The sequence below is a fragment of the Phocoena phocoena genome, chromosome 18, assembly GCF_963924675.1.
Source record: "Phocoena phocoena chromosome 18, mPhoPho1.1, whole genome shotgun sequence".
Lineage (NCBI taxonomy): Eukaryota > Metazoa > Chordata > Mammalia > Artiodactyla > Phocoenidae > Phocoena > Phocoena phocoena.
This window is the reverse complement of record NC_089236.1, coordinates 4102934-4129654: the sequence shown is the minus strand read 5'-3', so window position 1 is coordinate 4129654 and position 26721 is coordinate 4102934. Positions and strand designations below refer to the sequence as shown.

At 42.5% G+C, this 26721-nt stretch overlaps 1 protein-coding gene across 1 annotated transcript; it reads left to right on the top strand.

Moving 5' to 3' along the window:
* The first annotated feature begins 8402 nt into the window (after positions 1 to 8402).
* Positions 8403 to 14715, top strand: RNF6 (ring finger protein 6). Its single transcript, XM_065896245.1, has 3 exons — positions 8403 to 8595; positions 9483 to 9578; positions 13013 to 14715. Exons 1-3 carry the CDS (start codon positions 8403 to 8405, stop codon positions 14713 to 14715), a joined length of 1992 nt encoding a protein of 663 aa, XP_065752317.1.
* The last annotated feature ends 12006 nt before the right edge of the window (positions 14716 to 26721 follow it).

The window sequence follows — 26721 nt, the reverse complement described above, 5'->3', positions numbered from 1 at the left end:
GCTTTTTGGGGGGTAGGAGGGAGCCAACCTAGGACAGATGATAATATAATAGTAATAGCAGCTAATATTTCTAGAATATTTTCTACGTGCAAGGCATTAACTCATTTAATCCTCAGAATTAGGTAGGTACTATGGTTATACTCATTTTACAGATTAGGAAATTGAGGCATGCAGAGATTAAGTAATTTGCAAAAGGCCACACAGATAACCAAAGAAGGAACTGAAAAAAGAAAAGGATAAACCTACAGGTCAGGCACAGTAGGGGATCAAATAAAATGAAAAATTTCAATCAATTACCACTTAAGCTTTATGGGCAACTTAGAAACTAAACCATCATGTATAATAGTATCAGTTATGGCCTTGGGACCAGCTGCAGCAGCAGGGACTGTAGTTTGGCCCATCACCCTCCTCTTATAAAATTTCCCAGATGTTGTGGCTAATAAGAATTCTGGAGAAACTGTGCTTAGATGGAGTACCTTTATGCAAAAAGCAAGCGATCTGAACATTGCAAAGGTGGAAGACAGCGCCCTGCCCAAACCCACTTATAAGCTAGTGCATCTGTACCCCAGCTGCTGTGAGCATTGGATAACCATTCCAGATGCCACCTTCTCTTGTCCTCCTGCATCGAAGACCTCATCCAGGGGTAATGGGGGTACAAAAAGCTGGCCTTCTTGGATAACACTTGCTGGTGAATTGTGTGGAATAAGCTGAGGCCCATTCTTATTTCCTTGTCTCCCTGGCCAATCCTGCTGCCTTCACTCGCCTTTTCCAGAGAGCACTCCCCTCATAAAATCACTTGAACAAGAATCCTTGTTTCAGGCTCTGTTTCTAGAGAACCTGACCCAAGACAGTCTCTGGCTGAACTGGATAGGTGAGATTGATGAGAACGACATTGGGTACTTTCAACCTCCTTGCTCAACCTCCATTCTTCCCTTCTTCTGGTGTGCCATCTTGTATAAAGCCTGGAACACTAAAAATGACATTACTCAGGCTTTCTTGCAAACACAGCTCTGGATGCAGATTAGGTTCTGCCAGTTAAAAGTGTTCAACAAGATGTGGAAAACTGAGCTGAAGGAGAAGCTGTATTTCTACCCGCTTTGGGCTGTTTTCCTGTTGGTAAGCAAGGCTCTGGAGTGTGAGGATATTCTGCAGTAGTGATTCAGCATGGTTACCAGCTTTGACGGTGTTAAGAGATAACCCATGGCTCTGGGAACAGAGGATTTCTGCTGTTGGCTTCCAGATAGCTGTATTACAGCAGCTGATGCCGGACATTCCTGAACCCAGGACTCCAGTGGCAACCTCAGAGGTGGTAGCTCTCCTCCGAGGTCGGTCCTGAACGTATGTGGGAGTTGGTCTGAGGCTCAACCCACAGCCCACACTCCTCTGTCCATTGCAATGATTTTGTAGGTACCTAATTCCCTGTAATAAATACCTTTCTGCTTTTAAAATGTAAAGTGATTTTTGCATCCTGCCTTGAATCCTGGCTGATTCAGAGGAAGAATTTTTAGCTGCAAGAACCCCAGTAAAATAACCTAATTAAAGACAGAGAATGGGGCTTCCCTCGTGGCGCAGTGGTTGGGAGTCCGCCTGCCGATGCAGGGGACGCGGGTTCGTGCCCCGGTCCAAGAGGATTCCACATGCCGCGGAGCGGCTGGGCCCGTGATCCATGGCCGCTGAGCCTGCGCATCCGGAGCCTGTACTCCGCAACGGGAGAGGCCACAACAGTGGGAGGCCGGCGTACCGCAAAAAAAAAAAAAAACAAACAAACAGAGGATGATGTAAAGGAATAGGAGAATCACACAGACCCATTTGTTGACAAAGTAACGGAGCCCCTAGGGAACTGGCAAGCTCTCTGTTCCTTTTCTAATTACTGTTTACTTGCTCATGGGCGACATCTGAGAGGTCTTAGCCTTTTCGTCTCTATGACCTTTCAGTTCTTTCACTCACAGTTAACCGACAAAATCTCCATGACAGAATTCCAAATTCCCAGAAAATCTGGAACATGTACCTTATCTCAAATAGCCATGGCCAGAGAGGTGGGGTCACATGGTCTAGAGTGGCTCCTTGCAAGCGGCTGGCAGGTTCTCTGAAAGGAAATGACGGACTTCTCTAGAACACAGGTTTAGGAGCTCAACTGCTCCATTTCCCTGGGCACATGCTTCTATCTGGAGGAGTTTCTGATAGAGTAAAACTCTAAGCTGTTGATGTAGGGGGTGCATTAGTTTGCTAGGGCTGCCATAACAAAACACCATAGACTAAGCGGGTTAAACAACAGAAATTTATTTCTCACTGTTCCGGAGGTTGGAAGTCCAAGATCAAGCTGTCAGCAGGTTTCGTTTCTTCTGAGGCCTCTCTCCTAAGCTTGCATATGGCTGCCTCCTTGCTGTGCCTGTACATGGCCTTTCCTCTGTGTACACACATCCCTGGTGTCTTTTCACGTATCCAGATTTCCTGTTCGTATAAGGACACTGGTCAGATAGGATTAGAACTCACCCTAATAGCCTCATTTTAACTTAATTAACACTTTAAGGCCCTATCTCCAAATTAAGTCACATTCTGAGATGGGGGCGGGGTGGGGGGGAGATTAGAATATGAGTGGAGGGACACATTCAACCCATAACAGGGGGTGTCCTTGGAGGTGGTTTTCATATGCAGAAAAGGCTATTAAGAAGTTTCTCTTTAGGAATGGAGCACTGACCCAGGCTGCAATATGGATGGCCCTTTAAAACAGGGCTAAGTGAAAGAAGCCAGGTGTAAAAGTCTGCTCTTGGGCTTCCCTGGTGGCACAGTGGTTGAAAGTCTGCCTGCCGATGCAGGGGCACGGGTTCGTGCCCCGGTCCGGGAAGATCCCACATGCCGCGGAGCGGCTGGGCCCGTGAGCCGTGGCCGCTGGGCCTGCGCGTCCGGAGCCTGTGCTCCGCAACGGGAGAGGCCACAACAAAGAGGCCCGCGTACCGCAAAAAAAAAAAAAAAAAGGCTGCTCTTGCATGATTCCATCTATAGGAAATGTCTTGTAAGCAAATGCACAGAGACAGAAAGTGTCTTAGTGACTACCAGGGGCTGGGAGTGGGGTGGGAAGGAATGGGATGACTGCTAATGGGTGTGAGATTTCTTTTAGGGGTGATGAAAATATTCCATAATTAGACTGTGGTGATGACTGCACAACCCTGTGCATATAGTAAAAATCACTGAATTGTACACTTTAAATGGGTGAATTTTATGGTATGTAAATTATAGCTCAATAAAGCTCTTTTAAAAAAATATTTTAAGAGGAAATTAATAAAATACTCTTTTAAAAAATCTTTGCTTTAAACAGTTAATATTCAACTTATCAAATTCCAATTCAATGCCCTACTTAAACCTTAGGCTTTTAAATCTAGTTTACAGCTCTCATTATTCTAGTAATAAGTAAACTTTAACAGTCATTTGGAATTAGACTCTGACTAAATTTAGATCTCATTCACATACTTATTTAATTAATACTTATTTAATTAATCATCTTCAAACAAACATTTTAAACTGTTTATAAATGTAATATTTTTTCATTCATAAGTACTTCAAATGTTGGATTTAATGTCCTCCTGAATCCATAAGTACTTCAAATGTTGGATTTAATGTCTTCCTGAATCCTTAAATAATAATCTTAAAATTAATCAGAAAACAATATGATGAGCCTAAATTTCTCTTAGCTGTTCTTATACTGTCCACAAACTTATTAAGATTTCAACTTAAGGGAATTCCCTGGTGGTCCAGTGGTTAGAACTCGTGGCTTTCACTGCCGTGGGCCAGGGTTCAGTCCCTGGTGGGGGAATTAAGATCCTGCAAGCCAGGCGGCACGGCAAAAAAAAAAAGATTTAAACGTAAAAGTCTAAATCAACATCTCAGTTTGGATTTTAAATTTTAATTAAGGCTGTCATTCTAAGAAGCCAAAATCACTTAAACACTATAAGTACATAAAATGGCAAATATACAGAAAATCCTTTTAATGTTATGGTTTTCTTTTATACCTTTTTATTCTTCACTGTAAAAAGTCCTGGAGTTAAAAGACGCCTACACACTAAAAAGGCCAGGTAGCATCCCAATAAACGAGGTTAATTAGACCAAAGATTTTGGCAGGTTATGAGAGCTGGAAATACAGATATCCGGAATGATCCACCTCTCTGTCCCAGTTATCATACGTAGAACCCTTTTATAGTCACTTTGTCTTGGGCTACAAAATTGAAGCAAGGTATTGGATTAAAGTTCCATACATTACCTATCTATCCACAGAAATCTGCAGCCTGCCACCAGGTAAATCACTTGATTAGACTTTGTATTTTTTGACTCTTAGGATATATACACGTCTTTTCCGTTTAACGTTTTAAAGTATTTGCACTTGATGGCGTATTACACTCATTACAACTCGTATAGGTATTTAAAATGATTTCTGTTTGAATTTTGGATATCTCACATGTGATTTTCTCAGACGTGTACTCGGAATTCCTGAGGTCATTGTACTAACATGCATTAATCCTGTTTGTAACAAGTTTGCATTTTTCACTGCTCATCCATGCAGTTGGCTGAGGGGCATTTTGTGCCAGGTGCCATGCTGAGCTCTGGGACTCTAAAAATGAATAAATCCCTTTGTTTGAACTGAAGGAGTTTGGACTCTTAGATGGGAGAGAACTATAAATGAACAGAAAATCATTGTAGGTACTCGTTCAGTGGCTGTCTTTTTCCATTCAAAAGGAGGGCACGGGCCTGGTTTGTCTTATCTTCTGCTGTTAGCATTGGCACCTAATTCCTAGTGGCACCCAGTAAATATTTGTTAAATGAGTAAGTGCTAAAATAATTATACAGAGGAAGCTATGGGAGCCACCGTACTAGGGACGTGGGCCTAGTTTTATGCGTGGCTGGACGATGGGGTTAGAGTGCCACTTCAGAGGTATCAGAAAAAAAATCCCTTGACCATGAGATATGAAATGAGTCCTGGGAGATAAAGGAAATTAGGTAAAAGTGGGGTTGGGGGTTGCTTAATTGAACTTCAAGTAGTTCCAGAATGCCAAGAAGCACCCAGTCTGTAGTGGTATACAGCAGAGATATCGTGAAGGGCCTTGAAGACTGCATCGTTTATATATTTCCATTTTCGTATCTATAACAATATGCCGATTTTTAAAAAATCTTGTCCCTTCTACCCCTACTACACTGGTAGCTCATGGATGCTAAAGTTTGTTACCCAGGCGCTAAGCATGAGAGCCGGGATAGTTTAGCTCCTCCAAAGTTAAGGCAGGAATGAATGAACGAACGAATGAATGAATGAACGAATGAAGAATCACAGCACGGTGAGCACGATGCAATGATTAAATCTTCTAGAGGGTAGGTAAGTCGGGGAACCTATACCAGGCTGGGCAGGGACTGAGTCAAGGGCGTAACTAGTGGTGAGGCGAGTTTGGTAAGCGTCACATCTCAGAAGTAAAACCAGAGACACGACTGTGGGGAGGGGTTGTGGGTTCAAAGTGCATTCCTAGCGGGAATTCACTTTTTTCACTGAAACCCGAGTAGAGGCACTCGAGAATTGATTAGGGTTTGTAATTTCCGATTGTCAATAAGGGAAAGCGCCTGGGTGGTGAGCTACGTGGTACCCAGGCAGTCAAGGGACAAGAACAGACCGTTGGGTTGCACTCCAGCCCAAGTCGTCCTTGGGCCGCCGCACCCCGGCTGGAGAGGCGTCCACGTGACATCAGCGCTGCCGCGAGCGCCGAAAGCCGGAACGCGGCACGCGGCATCCGGGATCCCACCGGACGCAGTTTCCACTCGTACAGGCTAGTGCCCGGCGGCGGCTGAGCGTCTCCTGTCGCGCAGGGGGCGGCCCGGCCTTAGGGAGAGACGGGTGGGGCCTGCCGTCCCTCCTCCAGAGCCTGCGCTCCGGCTGGACCGTCCCGCTGCAGCAGGCTTCTCTTCAGCAGACGAGCAGAGGGCGCAGCGGCCTCCGGAGGCGCGGATGCGAGCCCCGCCCGCCGGCCGGTCACAGCCTCCGGGGCCGCACGCTTCTCTCCAGGTAGCGGGAAGACAGCCAGGTCCCCAGCGTAGCGAGCTCGGGGGAAGCTCCGGGCCCTCCGCGGCTTCCGGGAGACGCGGGGACCGCAGGCCCTCCCTGGGCCCCGCCTCTCCTGATTGGCTACCTGTGGTCTAGATGCCCTGCCCTGGCCGGTGATTGGCTCCGAGGCCCCGCTGTCACTGGCTTCCTTGTGGGAATCTAGGTCGCTAAGGGAAGCGTTACTCCAGGACCGGTTGGGGAGAGGTTGGTTGGGCACGAGTCCAGTTTGTTTATTGTACTGGGGGACCTACCCCGGCGCGAGCTTCTGTCGCAACTTCCAGGAAGAGAACCAGTATCGGGACGGAGGGCAGGGGTGGCGAGCGAGTGAAGGTTTAGAAGTAAGCTGGAGGCCCCTAAGCCTGGCAACACCCGAGTGGGAGCGGGGTGGGAAGGAAGGCCTTGAGAGAGGAGTTGTCATCCCAAGAGGGGTGACGGTGGAGGAAAGAAAGGCCTAGTTTCTGTTGTGGCAGAAACGGGCCGTGCGGGAGATTTCCATGACCTAATTGTTTGGGGATCTCATTTTCTAGGTGAGTTTCTAACAGAATCCACTGGAGAGTTTGCCTTAACTTTACAGTAGAGTTGGGAGACGACTAGCCGTTCCTAGCCTTCAAAGAGGCAACTTATTGAATAATTCGACTCTCTTTTATCGCTTCAGATGGGCAGCTGTCAAAAAAAGCACAAACAGTGGAAGGATGGATACCATTGCATATATTAAAAGTATGTTGAAAGGCAAGTAAGGTATTCACGTGGATTTAATTGTGGTTAATTGTACGAGAAAACTACCACTTAAGGAGAAGCTCTTAAAGTTTTCAATAATATTAAAGTAGCTTTACTTTATGATAGGTTTCAGATATTTAAACTGTTTAATACAAAAAGCTTATTACTGCTGTACCTACCAAATATGCTCCTTGCTAATGATGGTCTAGTCCTAATTATTCTGAAAATGGAAAGAAATCTGTAGTTTTTGATAATGTTAATTTGCATGTGACTGGATAGTGCTACTAGATCTTTCCTTAAAAAAATGACATAGGGATCACTGTGAAAAAATCCTTTGACGTTGTAATTTAATGTCAGAATGTGCATGAGAGTGGTTAGTTGCTAACTCATACAATAATTTAGACTTGTAGGCTAATTTCACTCTGTTTTTAAAGTAGTTTGCTTATTAAATACTGAGTCCTAGTTACCGAAGTTGCTTCCCTGGTCACCTAGTCATTCGATCCTGCAGCCTTTATTAAGTCATGTGCTGTATTACACATACCCTTTAGTGACATACCAGAAATTGTCAAAGGATGGTTTATTTCAGCCACAGAACACCCAGATTAGCTCTCGAAGGTAGACCTGGGCCCTACCCTGGAAAATTCTGACCTAGGATTGGGGGTGAGCTCTGGGCATCTGTATTTGAAAACATTTCCTCAAGGGTGTTTGATGTGCATTCCCAGTTGAGAACTGTAGCTTTAACGACTTAGTAAATAGATGTGTTTAAGAAATTCTAAGATATTTATGAAACAATTACTTTCCTCCCTTGATTTCCTTATGGTTTAAAAGTAAACTTCTCAGGAATGACATTTCAGTATAATCCAAAAGCAGTGTTTGCCTAGCGAGGTCAGGAAGTTTCACTGGCACTCAGAGACCTCCGGGACTAACCATTCCAGGCTTAGGAACAAGGTTTCCTATGGGGAAACCCAAAAGCTCTTACGTGCTTTTACAATCCCCAGAGCTGTGCACAGAGTATTGTTTCCTGTTAGCTGTAAGGGAAATCAACTCCAGGTCTGTTCAGCTAAGTTATTTTTACCTCAGCAAAGTGCAGGGGGGGGTAATATTATATTTATGAACTTTTTTTGGGAAGAATACCCTTACTGGAAATAAATGTAAATGATACCCTTTTGATACCCAATAGTCCTTTGCTTATGAAGTATAGAACGTGCATAATTCAAGCTTAAAATGTGTATGGTAATGTGAAATACCCAGATATTTGGAACATCAGTGAGGGCTTTTGGGCCAACAGGAGAGTCAAAGATGTAGAAAATGAGATAATCACTTTGATTTTCAGCTATGAGAAATGTATGGTGAAACCAAATCCAGTCTGACTTAGAGGATGGCTTTAGGCAAAGAAGTAGGTCCAATTGTGTTCTATCACCTAGGAGCTGTTATTCATTTTATATGTAAGTTCTTCACTGCAAGATTTGGCATATGAAGTATTTGAGTAGTGGACAGAATTTTAAAATGAAAATGAAAAACTAAGTTAAAATATGAAGCCATGTGTAGTCCACGGCTAATACCTTGAATCTTGTATATACTGTTTGAACAGAAAGCCAGGAATCTCAGCATGAATTGGTCTAGATCTAGATCAGATGGTGGTGGTGAAGAAACCTCATCTCAAGACCAGAATCATCATGAAAACGAGAGAAGGAGGCAGCAAGAGCGTCTCCACAGAGAAGAAGCCTATTATCAGTTTATTAATGATCTCAATGACGAAGATTACCGGCTAATGAGAGACCATAATCTTTTAGGCACCCCTGGTAAGAGATGGGCAAAAGAGGAAATACCTTTTTCAGCATTATTAGAAGTTTCAAAATAAGGAGGGGTTTTTACCCCATCTTTCCTCTCTCAAAATGTAGTGTACTGTTTTTGTGACTTTAAGAGCACTGTAACATAACAACATAGAAAATCACTGGCTTACTTCTGTATTTTATAAGTAGGTAAGAATATTGAACATATAGCACTGTTACACAAGTGTCAAACCAACAGGTTAACGTACATGATAGTGTCAGATATTTACGTAGTCCTATGTCTCTTAAGTAATATTTGTACAAATAAAATATTATTCATTTAAAACCTAATTCTAACTCATTTGAGGTCTTATCATTTATTTATTTATTTAGCTGAATTAATGACTCCCAAAAAGTTCAATGTGCTCCATTAATTTTTTACAAATTAATTTCACAGATGAACTAATTGAAACTGTATGCTTGTATATATTTGTGTGTTGCATATTCGCATTCTGTATACACATATAATGAAGGGCATTCATTACCCATATAACGAACTAGGTAGAATTCAAGTAAATAAAGATTTGAAATTTTTTCTACAAGTACTCCCTTCTTAATTTCTTTTTAACTCTGACGAAAATCCACAGAATTATAGCTTATAGGTTCCTAAGTTTATAAACTAGGAGCACTTCATTAATGATTCAAATTAAATCTTATTTTAATTTAAATAAAACATTAATAAATGAAACAACGAAAATGATGTATTTGCATGAATTAAACGTTTTTTGCTGTCTTCAATTTATAGAACATGAAGACAGAATGTCTTCTACAGATTGCTAAAGATTAGTCTTACCCTTCATGAGTTTTCATGTAATTTAAAGATTTTAATTTTAGTGGGCACTTTTCCATTGTTTTAGGAGAAATAACGTCAGAAGAATTACAACAACGTTTAGATGGAGTCAAGGAACAGCTAGCATCTCAGCCTGACTTGAGAAATGGGACAAACACCAGAGGTATTGTAGACTCCTTTCCATAAGGAACAGGTTTGATTGGAGTAATTGCAGAAATGAACTTATAGGACCTTGTACAATGTTTGTTTTTAGTGTTTTCTAGATTAAATGTGATAATCATTCAGGTAGTATTTACATATTATATGCTGAGCAGTATAGTTAGGTAATACAGGACAGGGGATGCATATAAAGACGTCTTACACACCCATTGCCTTCAGGGAGCTCATGTGTATGAAATAGTATACAATTAATTACCAGCAGAGTTCTTTTTAATCTTAGACTTTACACACTACTGTTTTTTTTAAGTAATATAACTAAACTTAGCTTCTAAAAATTTATACAGAACAATACAGAAAGACTGAGTCAGGATAACCTATTTTTGTTGCTTTGTTTTATTGGTTTTGTGTTGTGTCATTTTACTGAACAGACACTAAGTCATAATATAAGAAATTCTTATAAAAAAACAAATCGGGGCTTCCCTGGTGGCGCAGTGGTTTGGAGTCCGCCTGCCGATGCAGGGGACACGGGTTCGTGCCCCGGTCCGGGAGGATCCCACATGCCGTGGAGCGGCTGGGCCCGTGAGCCATGGCCGCTGAGCCTGCGCGTCTGGAGCCTGTGCTCCGCGACGGGAGAGGCCACAGCGGTGAGAGGCCCGTGGACCGCAAAAAAAAAAAAAAAACAAAAAAACCAAATCACTTGTAAAAAAACAAAATTCAAGCTAAACAAGTGTAGAGTTAAAAGTAAAGCCAACTTTAAGGTCCCTCTTACCAGTTCTACTTCCTTCTCCAGAGGTGTTCGTTAGTAGTGGTTTCACATATTACATCAGGATCATGGTGTTGGTTAGGGTGAAGACTATTAAACGCATCGGCTGATGAGATGGAAGCTTACTTCCGTTTTGTGCTCAGTCCAGGGCAGACACACGTCAATCCATAAAGCCTTCTGGGACCCACGCAGCCAGCACAGTGCTTCTACAGCTGTGCTGTCCAGTGCGGTAGCACCGGCCACGTGGGCCTATTTAAATCTAATAAAATTGAAAATTCAGTTCCTCAGGAACATTCAAGTGTTTAATAGTCCCCTGTGGCTAGTGGCTTCTGTACTGGACGGCACAGGTACAGAACATCTCCACTGTTGCAGAAAGGTTCCCTGGGCACTGACTGCTGCTCCAGGTACGGTTTGCATGATCGAGCTAAGTCACAGCCACTTCTAGGTTCTCGCTGGCAGTTCCAGGTTCCAGGAGAAGACCCAGGCGCCTGCCCGGAAATGAGCTCTCTCACTTCTACTCCCGTTCCATTGATGAGAACTTAGTCCCGTGGCCACACCCAGATGCCAGGTTGTTCACAGGACACTGCAGTGCATTTCCAGTGGAAGAATGGGGTGACGGATTTTGTGAGACATGAGTGACCTCTTTCACACACTGCCATCACTATATTCTAGTAATTAAAGAAAGAAGTGGCATCTAGAATGACTTAATGTTTACCTGCCCTTTACTTATATCTTTTTGCAAATTAAAATGGAAAGTGGATGTTAACCCTTTTTCTTCTTTATGTTTAGATATGCAAATTGTACTATATTGGTATAGCTGGTAATACTGGTCCTTTGAATATGTTTTAATGGAAAATGTACACGTCACGTGTGAAATAGCTTATACCTTTAGAATATGGCTGAGGTTGCTGTTCTTACTGATGCCAGCAGCTGATTAACAGGTTTAACTTTAATATTAAAGAAGTTTTTTATGAGAGATTGCAGTAATGAAATCAAATCAAAGCAGGCTCATTTAGCAACTGTTTTTGAGAAGAGCGAACTTGGTAAAGTCTGTAGTTAACGTGCATTAGGCTGCTTTTCACTGAGTTTGGTACTTTATATAATCCACTGGCTAAAATGGAAAACTTAAAGCTTCCCACAGTAGCAGTACCATACTCAAAGAAGTTTATTAGGGGCACATTTCTTTCTTTCTTTTTTTTTTTTAAATGTGTGTATATTTCCAATTTAATTTTATTTTTGGCCGCGTCGGGTCTTCGTTGCCGTGTGTGGGCTTTCTCTGGTTGCAGTGAGCGGGGGCTGCTCTTCGTTGTGGTGTGCAGGCTTCTCATTGCGGCGGCTTCTCTTGTTGTGGAGCACGGGCTCTAGGCGCACGGGCTTCAGTAGTTGTGGAACATGGGCTCAGTAGTTGTGGCTCGCGGGTTCTAGAGCGCAGGCTCAGTAGTTGTGGTGCACAGGCTTAACTGCTCCGCGGCATGTGGGATCTTCCTGGACCAGGGATCAAACCCGTGTCCCCTGCATTAGCAGGGGGATTCTTAACCAGTGCGCCACCAGGGAAGTCCCAGGGCGCGTTTATTTCTAAATCGATTCATTCAACGGTATTAATTGAGAGTCTGATTTGTCCCAAATACTGTTGCAGAGGTTGGGGATTTAACAGTGAGTAAAATAAAGCAAAATTCATTGTCTTCATGCAGCTCATGTTCTAAATGAACAGAAAATGTATTTTATTGTATTATATATGATGGCTAACATTGTTGAGTGCTTCCTATGTGCCAGATATTATGCTAATCACTTTATATACAGTGTCTTATTTTATCCTCATGATAACCCTTTGACATCTACACTATCATTATCAAGTTTACAGATAAGGATTTAGCCAGAGAACTTAAGTAACATGCCTGAAGTCTCCTGTCCTCACATGAAGATATGATGTGGCTCTAACATTTTACTCATGAAGCCATATTTCTTGACTTATACATTTTTGGCAGTTTCTGAGAAATAGGACAAAATTCTTAAGGTTGCCAAAATACCTAATTGCAAAAAAGATTGAGTTACCTTTACCAAAGAATTCTAAAAATTCAAGATAAATTATACATAAGTTTTGCCACTGTATTTTATTGATACTGCCATATGAATAAAGCCATTTTTAAAATATTTTTATTTAGTTGCAGCGGGTCTTAGTTGTGGCAGGTGGGCTCCTTAGTTGCGGCATGCAAACTCTTAGTTGCAGCATGCATGTGGGATCTAGTTCCCCGACCAGGGATCAAACCCAGGCCCCCTGCGTTGGGAGCGTGGAGTCTTATCCACTGTGCCACCAGGGAAGTCCCTAAAGCAATTTAAATGTACAGTTTTGATACTGGATATATTTTTCATTTGCCTTAATATTTTGCCAATAACAGGCATATAGAAAGCAAGAGTGAGGATTTCTTCACACCTTTGCACAAATAGTATTTAAAATTTTATAATTTTGATACAATGTGTATTATAGTATGCTTATAGTATACACCTTTCTTTTAGAAAGTTCAGTTTTTTGGCCGTTTTTCATTCATTAAAATGCACAGATGTTCTTAATTATATTTTTAATTTAATAAAAACTTAGTTTATCTTACAAGCTTTCAATAAAGATCTAAAGATAGATTTTAGGAATTGATGTTAAGTTGATTTGGTTTGCTTTCCAGACTCAGGGGTCCCTCGAGAAAGTTCAGATGAAGAGTCTCTGCTGGAATGGCTCAACACCTTTCGTCGCATGAGAAACGCAACTCGAAGTGGCCAGAATGGGAACCAGACTTGGAGAGCTGTGAGTCGAACAAACCCACACAGTGGAGAGTTCCAATTTTGTCTGGAAATCCACATAAATCACGAGAATAGAGGATTTGAAGTGGATGGCGAAGATTACGTGGGCGTTCCACTTTCAGATGTTAGCCAAGATCACACCACAGATGGGCCACAGAGATCAAGTAGCCCTGTGGCCAGGCGAACAAGGAGCCGAGCTGCAGGGGCTGTCAGTGGTAGTAGTGCCAACGTTCCGAGGACTAGGCTTGGATCGAGGGGGCGGAGTTCAGTAGAAGGATCTTTGTCAGCATTGGGAAGATTAAGAAATGGAATTGGGGGGGCAGTTGGCACCCCTAGAACTGGTGCTGCACGCGCTAATCCATCAGGTGGTAGTGAACTCAGGCAAAGGGAGGGGCAGCGATTTGGAGCAGCCCATGTTTGGGAAAATGGGGCTAGAACTAATGTCACAGTGAGGAATACAAACCAAAGATTAGAGCCAATAAGATTACGGTCTACATTCAATAGCCGAAGCCGGTCACCAATTCAGAGGCAAAGTGGCACTGTTTATCATAGTTCACAAAGGGAAAGTAGACCTTTTCAGCAAACTACTAGGCGGTCTGTTAGGAGGAGAGGTATAACTCGTGTCTTTCTAGAGCAAGGCCGAGAAGGCAGAGGTACCGCATATACGACATTCTCTAACTCAAGACTTGTGTCAAGAATCACAGTAGAAGAAGAAGAGTCCAGCAGGTCCTCCACTGCTGCGCGACGACATCCAACAATCACGCTGGACCTTCAAGTGAGAAGGGTTCGTCCTGGAGAAAGCAGAGACTGGGACAGTATTGCAAATAGAACTCGATCTAGGGTGGGGCTGGCAGCAAACACAGTCACTATCGAAAGCAGCAGTGGGGGCTTTCGGCGCACCATCTCTCGTTTAGAGCGCTCAGGTATGCGAACCTACGTTAGTACCATAACTGTTCCTCTTCGTAGGATTTCTGAGAATGAGCTCGCTGAACCATCATCAGTGGCTCTTCGATCAATTTTAAGGCAGATCATGACTGGATTTGGAGAATTGAGTTCTCTAATGGAGGCCGAATCTGAGTCAGAGGCTCAGAGAAGTGGTCAGCATCGGCCAGAGACACGCTCAGAAGTGAGTCTCCTCGGTGAGGCCGTCAGCCAGCACAGGGGAGGGTCCCCCCAAGGCAGGTGGACCCGAGAAGACAGCCCTGACGCCCCACCTCGTGCCCCAAACAGAGGTGGCAGGCAGTCGCAAAATTCAAGTAACTTGGTCGAAACTCGCACCCTGCCTATCCTTCGCCTCGCTCACTTCTTGCTTAATGAAGGGGAGGATGATGACCGCATGCGTGGTTTAACCAAAGAGCAGATTGACAATCTTTCCACCCGGAACTATGAGCACAGCAGTATCGACAGCGAACGAGGGAAAATCTGTAGCGTTTGCATCAGTGACTACGTAACGGGAAACAAGCTCAGGCAGTTACCTTGCATGCATGAATTTCACATCCACTGTATCGACCGGTGGCTCTCGGAGAATTGCACGTGTCCTATCTGTCGGCAGCCTGTCTTAGGGTCCAGTACAGCAAACAACGGGTGACGTGCTGGATCCAGTCAAATGTTGCATCTTAGTAGAGCTGAGTATTCAGGCATTCTTTTGTTGAATTATTTGTGATGAGCTAAGCAGGATGAAAAATAACAGATGATTATAGTTTGAACTATTTTTTTGTGTGCTTTTTTAACTTGTTAAAAAGAGAAAATTTATAGAAAATTTAAAATGCAAATATTAAATTATCCTAAAGTACAGAATAGTTAATATTGCTAGAACCAAATAACTTCTAAAATGTTTTTATTTTGGTAATTTTGTCACGCTAAGCACTTTTGTGTCTGCACAACTCAGTAGGTTACAAATCAACGTTCTTTTTCTGAGAAGTCCGGAAGATTTTGCTTGGACTTTCAGGCTTCGTACCGTGTCCAGACATTGGTGTCTAAGTAAGCCTTTCTTTAACTTTTTATTCTAAGGACAGTATCTTTTCATGAAAGAATATTTGGCTGAATGTTTGCTAAACGCATTAAAGTTACTTGAAATGTTGAATTTAATACGCAGCGTATCACGTGTATATATAGGTATATAACTTTAAGGTTGAAGTATTCAGTCTAAAAACTACCAGTTTGGTTCTTATTTGAAACTGTTGGGCTATTACTGAATATGGCACAATGTTTAATACTTACAGGATCATCTCTGGGAGGAAGTAGATTAAGATATTTAAAAATAGACATAATTTATGAAGCGTCTCTGACAACCTGACTTATTAGGCAGCAAGCAATATATAACACTGAACAAGTATTTCTTTTTTCAGAAATGGAATGTGGAAATTTTAGAACATAGAGGTTATTGAACTTGGGTTCTACCTTTTTGTGACCTTTTTGAAAGTGCAAACAATTTTTTGGATTACATTAAGTAAGATATACAATATGCATGGTTTTCAAATTTAGTTTAAAATCTAAAAACAAGGGTCTATAAAGAATCAAATGCATAGATAATATGTTAAGCTCAATTGGAGATCAGAAAACTCCAAATGAAACAATAACAACAACAGCAAAAAAAGTTAAGAGAATGTAGACTTTAAAACACAAAGTATGCATTGAAGATCTGTTTCTACCAATAAATATTAAAATGTGTCAACTGTTCTTCTCTATTGGTCCACCTTGGTGTATTCACTGAAAGAAGTAGTTATTTCGCACTAACTCGATGCCAGGCGGTGTTACAGGTGTAGAGGATTCAGTAGAGGACAAAGTGCCTGTCTTCATGGGAAAGACATATTTGCTCTTAGAAAATTGGAAATCGAGCAGTACAATGAGTTATTGTTCTGACTTTGATGTTTGTTTATGAATAAATGACATAGTTTGCTATGGTGATACCACTTGGACAAAATCACAAGAACAAATACCTCAAGGCCCATTCTGTGAAATTTAGGTATATCTCAAGATTTAGTTTTTGTTTCCAGTTAGTGATTATATGTAGTTCGTTCGGTAAGATGCATGCACCGGACTTGTTAGGGGGTGCATTTAGCCCATGGAGTGAGAGGTTTTAGTAAAGGTAGTGACTTTGTTTGGAGTAAACGGTTTATGTAGGTCACATATGGGACATAGGACTGGGGAGTTTCATCTGAAGGCTTTAGATACCAGACTTACGGGATTTTTGCTTTACAGAGTCTAGATGGCTCTTGATAAATCGTATTGGCGAAGGGTAAGATCACTTTTCATGGTTCAGGAAGACTGGTGCGGTGCAGTGTGCAGAACGTGGTGGAGTGGAGAGAGATGGGAAGCAAGAAGCCAATAAAGGAAATACTATGATCAATTTTTACTATCAATTATCATCATCATCAGTTATTATCTAACCTAGGTTGATGGAAGTGAAACTGGAAAGAAAGAAAAGGGCATAAAAATGTTGGAAAAAAAAGACATTCTTTGGTTTCTAGATCACTGTGAGGAGGTGGGAGAGTCATGTGTTCACAGGTGGAGAATCTCGGAGTGGAGGAGGGCGGACAAGTTACAAGCTCGGCCAGTGTAGACATTGACCTGAAATGGAGCTGTATTCATGTATCTATCATACTCACTTTCGTGGCACCATTTGTCCCCAATATGACAAGAGACTAAATCCAGCAGTTACCGCTCATGTGGAACCTTCCTCAGGAAGTTCTACCTCTCCTGGTTTGAGCAGTTCGGAAAATCAAGAGGAAAACAAAAGGGGAAATGAACAAAGTAAGGATAAAGAAGAGAAAAAAGCATGTTGATCCTCAGTCGTTTGCAAGACATGGGAGGACCAGCACGTGAAGGGATTCCCGAGTAGGCACTGGAAATAGAATTGGATTGTGCACTGTATGGAAAAGTGCCTGAAAGCAGCAGGAAAGCCTAATGAATTTGGTAGATTGGTGCCCTAGTTGGGAACAAAGAAGTGTTTTCTTTAATATTTTCATTCATCTCCCAGTAAACAAGGCTGATGACAAACACAAAGGCTCATTATCTGTTTATAGCATCTACTCAGCAAGGACTGTACCCTTTGTGCTTCCAATAAAGAAAGGAACAAATCATTTAAATTCTTCATTTGGGGGCTTCCCTGGTGGCGCAGTGGTTAAGAATCTGCCTGCCATTGCAGAGCCCTGGTCCGGGAAGATCCCACATGCCACGGAGCAACTAAGCCCGTGCGCCACAACTACTGAGCCTGCGCTCTAGAGTCCGTGAGCCACAACCACTGAGCCCATGTGCCACAAGTACTGAAGCCCACACGCCTAGAACCCGTGCTCTGCAGCAAGAGAAGCCACTGCAATGAGAAGCCCCCGCTCTCCACAGCTAGAGAAAGCCCGCGTGCAGAAACGGAGACCCAACGCAGCCAAAAATAAAATAAATTTATTTTAAAAAATTCTTCATTTGACTATTTTCCATGACATGTCCTTAGAGCTTGTTCTATATAGTGTGGCTGTCTTGCGAACTTCTATTTCTAAACTGTCAGTTTCCTAGCTGCCTTCCTACGTATTACATCCTTTTACCCTCTTTTTCTTGTATCCCAGAGTTTTATAATTTCGACTAGCATTGTTACGACTTGATTATCTTTCACTCTTAGGTTGTGTTTCTTTCAGTCTTTAACATGAATTCCTAGTTTAAATCTCCCATGCTCTCCTTGAAATATTATTGCCACTTAACATGGTAGGAGGTAGAGTTAGAGAGTCAATCACAGGACCATTTGCCTCCAAAGCCTGTGCTCTTTCCACTACCCTGCATCCTGGAGAAGCTGAAATGCTTTGGGAAGTTTTCAGCCTAACTCCTTCCCAAAGATACTTGTCTAATTTTGTAACTTTGTTATATCATGTGTTTGTTTCCATGTACAAATACACCTTTTCTTTCCCAAGAATGAAAAGAGAAGGACCACTCCTGAAAGATATCAAACAGAATCTATACTATGAGGATGAATCCAGCAAAGAGATGAACGAGGCATGAAGATGCTGTGTTAAGGTCAGAGTTAATAAGCTGTCTGAGGCCCTTCCGTGAATATTTCTCCCAGACAAGAACTTACAGTGAACTTCTCATCTTCCTACATGTCTCCATTTGAATAACCTCTGGCCAGAGGAGGAAGAAATGGTGTAGAAATAGGAGCCCATGTGAAGTGGGTGGTTGTTACCTTTGTAGTGGCAGCAGACTCCTGTAGGGTCTCTCCCTCAACCTTGTATGACTCTGGCAATCAGAGACCTGCAATATCTCTCAACACAGATGCACAGATTTCCCAGGAAGCCAAAGCCATCTCTCATCGAGAGGGCCAAATGTTCTACGTTCCAAAGGACATGACTGAGTGGCAGTGGTGCTCGTTTCCTTGATGTCGTCAGACAGGTTGGGGGTGCTTTTCAGTGACTGAGTGTATTAGGCCCTGATGTACCTGCCCTTGTGATAACTGGGGATCCATAAATACTTACAGCAAGTATGTTTGTTGTTTTATTTTGAGCATTACATCTCTGAAGACTCTTGAGTTGGCCCCTATAGTTTTCTTTCTCTTTTTTCATTTTTAAAAAAACAACAGTCACACTTCTTCTGGAAACTCAACACTTTCAGACGTGTTTTTCCTCTATTAACGTCTCATTTGAAGACAATTACATATTTAATCACAAAATGTTCCCACTTGACTATAATCCAGCTGTCTTCTGTGCCGCTTCAGACGTGTTCACATTCTTCCCGGTGGGAGACGGTCCAAGGTCATGTGTAGCTTCCGTAGTGTGAAGTGACACAATTTTGAGTTCAGGTTCTCTGGATGGTGTCCGTTCTTCCGTTAGCTTGGATTTGATAATAAGCGCTTTTTAAAACATTTATTTATTTATTGTTGGCTGCGTTGGGTCTTCGTTGCTGCGCGCGGGCTTTCTCTAGTTCTTTAGCTTGGATTTGATCAGGTTTGATTTCAACTCCTCACCATCCAGCTTATGGGATAAATGATAAATGTAGCTTGTATCTAGCTGCTAGAGTGAAGTGGAATCAAGATCAGACTAGAAAGGGGGAAGGACGTGTCCCCGAGCACATCGATTACTGGTGCAGAATATACACCAGGCCTTGCCGAGCAACCTTAGTAGGAGGGATGACAGAAACGGTCTCATGGCATCTCTTTGCTGCCTCACTTAGCTGGACGTGTTTGGTCAGCCAGTACGGCTGGTTCAGGTCCTGGGTCGGGGCCCCTTCAGAGAGGCCCCGAGGGAGGAGTTCCCTGTTGGCGCTGGTGGCGGCACCAGTGAAGGCAGGGGTGGGAGGGTTTGAGGGGTGCTGGTGAGCACGTTTGATACGCGTGCTTGGTTCGGGAAATGCTGCAATATGGAACAGTCATAACTGTGGAACGGGCTGAGGCTTTTGTGACAGCACGGCTTCCTTAAAACTTTAATTAGGTCCTTAACAATTTCATTTGGGGTCTTGTATCCAATGCCAGAAATCTTGTCTTATCCTTGATTTGCTTGGGGGAATAGCCATGGCCATGACACCTTAGGTTTTTGTTTGTTTTTCGAATTTTGTTAGGAGTGTCCTTCTATGGCTCTAAATCTTAGTTAAATAAGTATTGTTTCTGGCATAGCCGGGAGCCTTTCGTTAATCTTCCCTTGACCCTTTGCTGCATTTCAGACCAGTGTGCTTTACAATCGGAGGGCACCATCTTCACTTTTGCCTGCAGGATGAGGCAAAGGGACCATTGCACTCTGACCAGCTGGGGTCAGGTCATGTGGCCGGTCCACTGCAACCATGTAGATTGCGAGGGGATCAATTCCATTCTAATTCCCAGCACTGAATTACCCGGTGTTCCTGACAACTCCCTGTGTTGGAGTTTCCCGAGACCACTTCCAGGTCAGTGGCTGGCTAGGACTCAGGACTCGGCATACGGTCGTGCTTACAGCTCAGATATGTTACAGGGAAAGAAGGCAAAGCACAGTCAGCAAAGGGAAAAGACACATGGGACGAAGTCTGGAGGAAGCCAGGCCAGCTTCCAAGAGTCCTGTCCCCGTGGAGTCACACAGACGTACTTAGTTCCTCCAGCATCGAATGTGACAATGTGGGAGAAGTGTTGTCTCCCAGGGAAGCTCCTCACTGACTCAGTGGCCGAGATTTATTGGGGGCTGGGCGTGTAGGCATCCTCTGCCTGGCACGTACCAAAATTCCAGGCTCCCTGGAAGGGAAGGGAAGCAGGTGTTCAGCATAAACCAGATGATTTGCACAGACAGTTCTCACGGGCATCGAGACACACCTGTCAGGGAACAGTGGGGACACCCCCAAGTCAAGTGCCTGGATACTAGCCAAGGGTCAACCTTGCACACAGGGCTTTCCGAGGACGTCTGACGCTTCTACGTGAATTCTTCTCTGCACACTCCTGCATCACATCTCCATCTCTAGCTCAGAACGTTCTCCTGTACTCCAGGACCGCATTTTGACAGCCTTGGTTAACGTCTGCTAGGCTGGCCCTTTGGAACCTGAGGGTCAGTATATTCAGAACTGAAATAATCTTCCCCCAGAGTGTTACTCACTTTCTTTTTCTGAGCTCAAGGCCTCTGCCATTCACCAGTTCAATGAAGGCAGGAACGTCTGATCCCCTTCCCCTGTGGGGAGGTCAGGTGGCACTGGCTTGCTGAGGCTGGTTCCAAGGGGTCAGAACGAACCTCCGCCTCATGGCTGTGAGTGCAGAGTCAAAGTTCAAGTACAAAATTGTGATCAATACACTGATAAGCCTCAGAGGTGGAGAACTGGGTTTAAATAGGGTGTCAGAACAGGAGGGATTGGAGAGACGGTCAAAAACCAGGAGGAATTAGTCCAATCTGGTGAATGGGAGAGTGATCAGGAAAAATCCCTCCGACGGTGGCTGTTCCCATAGCTGGTTGGTTGCTTGGCTTGAGTTGGTGTATGTTTCACGGGAGGTCAAGCACTAAAGAAAGGGCTGAGAAGGGGATAAATAAGAACCCGGATTCCTACCTCTTTCCTCACATCCTGTTGAGCAGCCTGCGTCCTTTGGAATCCTCATCGTCTCCTTCCCATTGTGTCAGGTCAATGAGGGCCGTGCTCGTGTCCCACGTCACCCCTTAAGTGGCGGCAACCCCCCTGCAGTCTCTCAGGGCAGTCCTTCCACAGGCTCATTTGGCTGCGTCCCATGTCCACGTCCCCAGCTGTCTCCCTTACGTCCTCACTGTTCTCACAATAACATATAAGATCTTTATATTTTGGGCCTCTGCCTACCTTTCGCAACTTCATTTTCTACCATTTAGGGTGCCTCTTGGGGTCCTCGCCTTGCCCTTCGCACTTCCAAGTTTGTGACCGTGCTGTTCTCTCTTCCTGTGATGGCCTTTCTGGTTAACTCCTGTTTATCCTTCGACTCTCACCTCCAGCATCGCTTCTGCAAATGCTCCTCTTGTCCTGTCTCCAGGGCACAGCAGACACGAGGTCTGGGACCCGCGCTACTTCTTAGGGGCCCATGAAAATGTTTTAATTTCTTTTAAAATCATCAAAATATATACGTATATGTAAATATGATATAACCTGTATCACATTTATCATTATACCAACACAGCAGTAGAATATAATTTTGATATTTTTTATGGAGGAAGGGGCCAAGGTAAAAGCGCCGAGAATCATGTCATCCCCCATTTAGGAGCTTCGGCTACACTCTGTCTTCCCCTGAGAACCGTGAGCTTCTTGAAGTCATCCTCAGCCCCTAGCATGAGGCCAGGTACACAACAGGTCACTCTATGTATTTAATAAGTAATGGATAAAAGTTTGGGTGTGTAGGTAGACGCTGGCTTACAAATAGCTTGTATCAGTACATTAAAAGTTGTTGGTAAGATTTTCTTTTGGAAATTCAGAATACATTTACCATGGAAATAATACCACACGTTTGTACTTTGAGGCAAGAGGAAAAGGCTTCTGTTCCAGGCCAGCCCACAAAAATTTACATTACTCAGAGAAATGTCTATTTAGGTCAAGAAAAATCTCAAATAAACAATCTAACCCTACACTGAGATCAACTAGAGAAAGAAGAACAAAGAAAACCCAAAGTCAGTAAAAGGAAAGAAATCATAAAGATCAAAGCAGAAATAAATGAAATAGAAACAAAGAAAACAATAGCAAAGATCAATAAAACTAAAAGCTGGTTCTCTGAGAAGATAAACAAAATTGATAAACACTTAGCCAGACTCATCAAGAATAAAAAGGGAGAGAACCCAAATCAATAAACTTAGAAATGAAAAAGGAGAAATCACAACTGACACCACAGAAATACAAAGGATTATAAGAGACTACTACAAACACTTATATGCCAGTAAAATGGACAACCACAAAGAAATGGACAAATTCTTGGAAAGGTACAATTTTCCAAGACTGAACCAGGAAGAATTAGAAAATATAAACAGACCTATCACAAGTAATGAAATTGAAACCATAATTAAAAATCTTGCAACAAACAAAAGTCCAGGACCAGATGGCTTCACAAGCGAGTTCTATCAAACATTTAGAGAAGAGCTAACACCGATCCTTCTCAAACTCTTCCAAAACATTGCAGAGGGAGGAACACTCCCAAATTCATTCTATGAAACCACCATCACCCTGATACCAAAACCAGAAAAAGATATCACAAAAAAAGAAAATTATTGACCAATATCACTGATGAACATAGAGGCAAAAATCCTGAACAAAATACTAGCAAACAGAATCCAACAACACATTAAAAGGGTCATACACCATGACTAAAGGGGATTTATCCCAGGGATGCAAGGATTCTTCAATATATGCAAATCAATCAATGGGATACGCCACATTAACAAATTAAGGAGTCAAAACCATATGATCATCTCAATTGATGCAGAAAAAGCTTTTGACAAAATCAACATCCATTTATGATAAAAACTTTCCAGAAAATGGGCATAGAGGGAAACTACCTCAACATAATATAGGCCATATATGACAAACCTACAGCAAACATCATACTCAATGGTGAAAAACTGAAAGCATTTCCACTAAGATCAGGAAAAAGACAAGGATGTCTGCTCTCGCCACTCTTATTCAACATAGTTTTGGAAGTCCTAGCCACAGCAATCAGAGAAGAAAAAGAAATAAAAGGAATACAAATTGGAAAAGAAGTAAAACTATCACTGTTTGCAGATGACATGATACTATATATAGAAAATGCTAAAGATGCCACATGAAAACTACTAGAACTAATCAATGAATTTGGTAAGGTTGCAGGATACAAAATTAATGCACAGGAATCTCTGGCATTCCTATACACCAACAACGAAAAATCAGAAAGAGAAATTAAGGAAACACTCCCACTTACCATTGCAACAAAAAGAATAAAATACCTAGGAATAAACCTGCCTTAGGAGGCTAAAGACTTGTACTCAGAAAGCTATAAAACACTGATGAGAGAAATCAAAGATGACATAAACAGATGGAGAAATATACCATGTTCTTAGATTGGAAGAATCAATATTGTGAAAATGACTATACTACCCAAAGTAATCTACAGATTCAGTGCAATCCCTATCAAACTACCAATGGCATTCTTAACAGAATTAGAACAAAAAATTTTACAATTCGTATGGAAACACAAAAGACCCAAATAGCCAAAGCAATCTTAAGAAAGAAAAACAGAGTTGGAGGAATCAGGCTCCCTGACTTCAAACTATATCACAAAGCTACAGTAGTCAAGACAGTATGGTACTGTCACAAAAACAGAAATATAGATCAATGGTACAGGATAGAACGCGCAGAGATAAACCCATGCACATATGGTCACCTAATTTACGACAAAGGAGGAAAGAGCATACAATGGAGAAAAGACAGCCTCTTCAATAAGTGGTGCTGGGAAAACTGGACAGCTACATGTAAAAGAATGAAATTAGAACACTACCTAACACCATACATAAAAATAAACTCCAGGTGGAATAAAGACCTAAATGTAAGACCAGACATTATAAAACTCTTAGAGGAAAACAGGAAAATCACTCTTTGACATAAACCACAGCAAGATCTTTTTTGACCCACCTCCTAGAGTAATGGAAATAAACACAAAAATAAACAAATGGGACCTAATTAAACTTCAAAGCTTTTGCACAGCAAAGGAACCATAAACAAGACAAAAAGACAATGCTCAGAATAGGAGAAAATATTTTCAAATGAAACAACAGACAAAGGATTCATCTCCAAAATATACAAACAGGGCTTCCCTGGTGGCACAGTGGTTGAGAGTCTGCCTGCCGATGCAGGGAACACGGGTTTGTGCCCTGGTCCGGGAAGATCCCATGTGCCGCGGAGCGGCTGGGCCCGTGAGCCATGGCCGCTGAGCCTGCGCGTCCGGAGCCTGTGCTCCGCAATGGGAGAGGCCACAGCAGGGAGAGGCCCACGTACCGCAAAAAATATATAAAATAAAATAAAATTGGGAGACCTAAATAGACATTTCACCAAAGAAGACATACAGATGACCAAGAGGCACATGAAAAGATGCTCAACATCACTAATTATTAGAGAAATGCAAATCAAAACTACAATGAGGTATCACCTCACACCTGTCAGAATGGCCATTATCAAAAACATCTAGAAACAATAAATGCTGGAAAGGGTGTGGTGAAAGTGAACCCTCCTGTACTGTTGGTGGAATGTAAATTGATACAACCACTATGAAAACAGTATGGAGGTTCCTTAAAAAACTAAAAATAGATCTACCATACGACCCAGCAATCCCACTACTGGGCATATACCCTGAGAAAACCATAATTCAAATAGAGACAGGTACCACAGTGTTCGTTGCAGCACTGTTTACAATAGCTAGGACATGGAACCAACCTAAATGTCCATCGACAGATGAATGGATAAAGATGTGGTACATATATACAATGGAATATTACTCAGCCATAGAAAGAAACGAAATTGCATTGTTTGTAGTGAGGTGGATGGACCTAGAGTCTGTCATACAGAGTGAAGTAAGTCAGAAAGAGAAAAACAAATACCGTATGCTAATGCATATGTATGGAATCTTAAAAAAAAAAGGTACTGATGAACCTAGTGGCAGGGCAGGAATAAAGACGTAGACAGAATGGACTTGAGGACATGGAGGATGTGGGGGAAGCTGGGGCGAAGTGATAGTAGCATGGACATATATACACTACCGAATGTGAAATAGTCAGCTAGTGGGAAGCAGCAGCGTAGCACAGGGAGATCAGCTTGGTGCTTTGCGATGACCTAGAGGGGTGGGATAGGGAGGGTGGGAGGGAGGCTCAAGAGGGAGGGGACATGGGGACATATGCATGCATATGGCTGATTCACTTTGTTATAAAGCAGAAGCTAACACAGTATTGTGAAGCAATTTTACTCAATAAAGATCTATTAAAAAAATATGTAGGGCTTGGTTTGCTCAAATTGTCTCAATCATGTTGTATCTTTTATGATCCAAACTCATGTACAAATAAGGAAATAAAGCAAGTTGTGGTCACCTGCCCCAGAAGGATTACATTTTGCCCTATGGGAATGGGAAACACTGATTTTTGCTAGTAGTTGTGCCCAAGTTCCCTGAGTTGATACAGGTAGTAAAAGAAGAGAGCGATCAGAGTTCTCCAGAACCTTATAGAGAACTGAAAGGATGATATCATTATCATTCCACTGTTTACACAGACAGCATTGTACCACCTTTTAGTTCTCATTTTAGACCCTGCCCCTCTTATAATACAATTTCAAGTTTCAACTCAGCACACCCCCTTAGGGACCAAACAAAATTTAAAAATAAGAATCACTGAGAATGAAATTATCATCACAGGATACAAATTTGGATCCAACCAAAACAATGCCAGAAACACTTCCAGCAGTCATTAAGAAGGTCTTGGGAAATATGGCTGAAGTTGATATGCAGCCAAAGAAGTCAGAATTTGAGTCTTATTCTGAGTCTTAAAGGCAAACATGCCTAAAAGAAAATACACAAACTTCAAAGATCATTTTGCAACAAAGTATCCAAATAAGAAAGCCAAAGGGAAGGAGAGACCTCAAATGTTAATTACAAAATGTATCCATTCCCAAACAATGGAGAGGTGGAGTCAAGATAATTCACTCCACCAATGAACTTTCAACTTTACAGTAACGGCCGCAGAACCTCTAGAAGCTGGATTGAAAAAACCAGATTTTCATTTTCTGTCGGAAATTTGAGTGAAAATTAGTTAGCTTTATTTACAGTATTTCAGTTCATCTATCTTTTGAAAGCAGCAGTACAGAACGTGAATGCGAATTACACAATCTATTCCCAGCTCCCAGCATGCATATGGCAGGGCTGAATTTAGACCGTGGGAAAAGGGGGAGAATTTAAGTTAAGTGACTAAGAACAAACACCTCGATGATCTTCACCCACCGGAGCGTCCTCCTGATTTTATAGGTTGCCACCCCCTGGAGCTCTGCGGGAGACGCAGGTAAACTCAGTCACAGGAAGCTAGAGGCTGTTTACCTCCACGTTTTGTAGCCTGTAGAGATGTAGCCTCTTGTTTTACAGGAGCTTTACAGAGAGTGTGGGGAGATGCCAGAGCAGTGCTACCCCATTGCCACTGAATTCCTAGTCTTCTCAGTG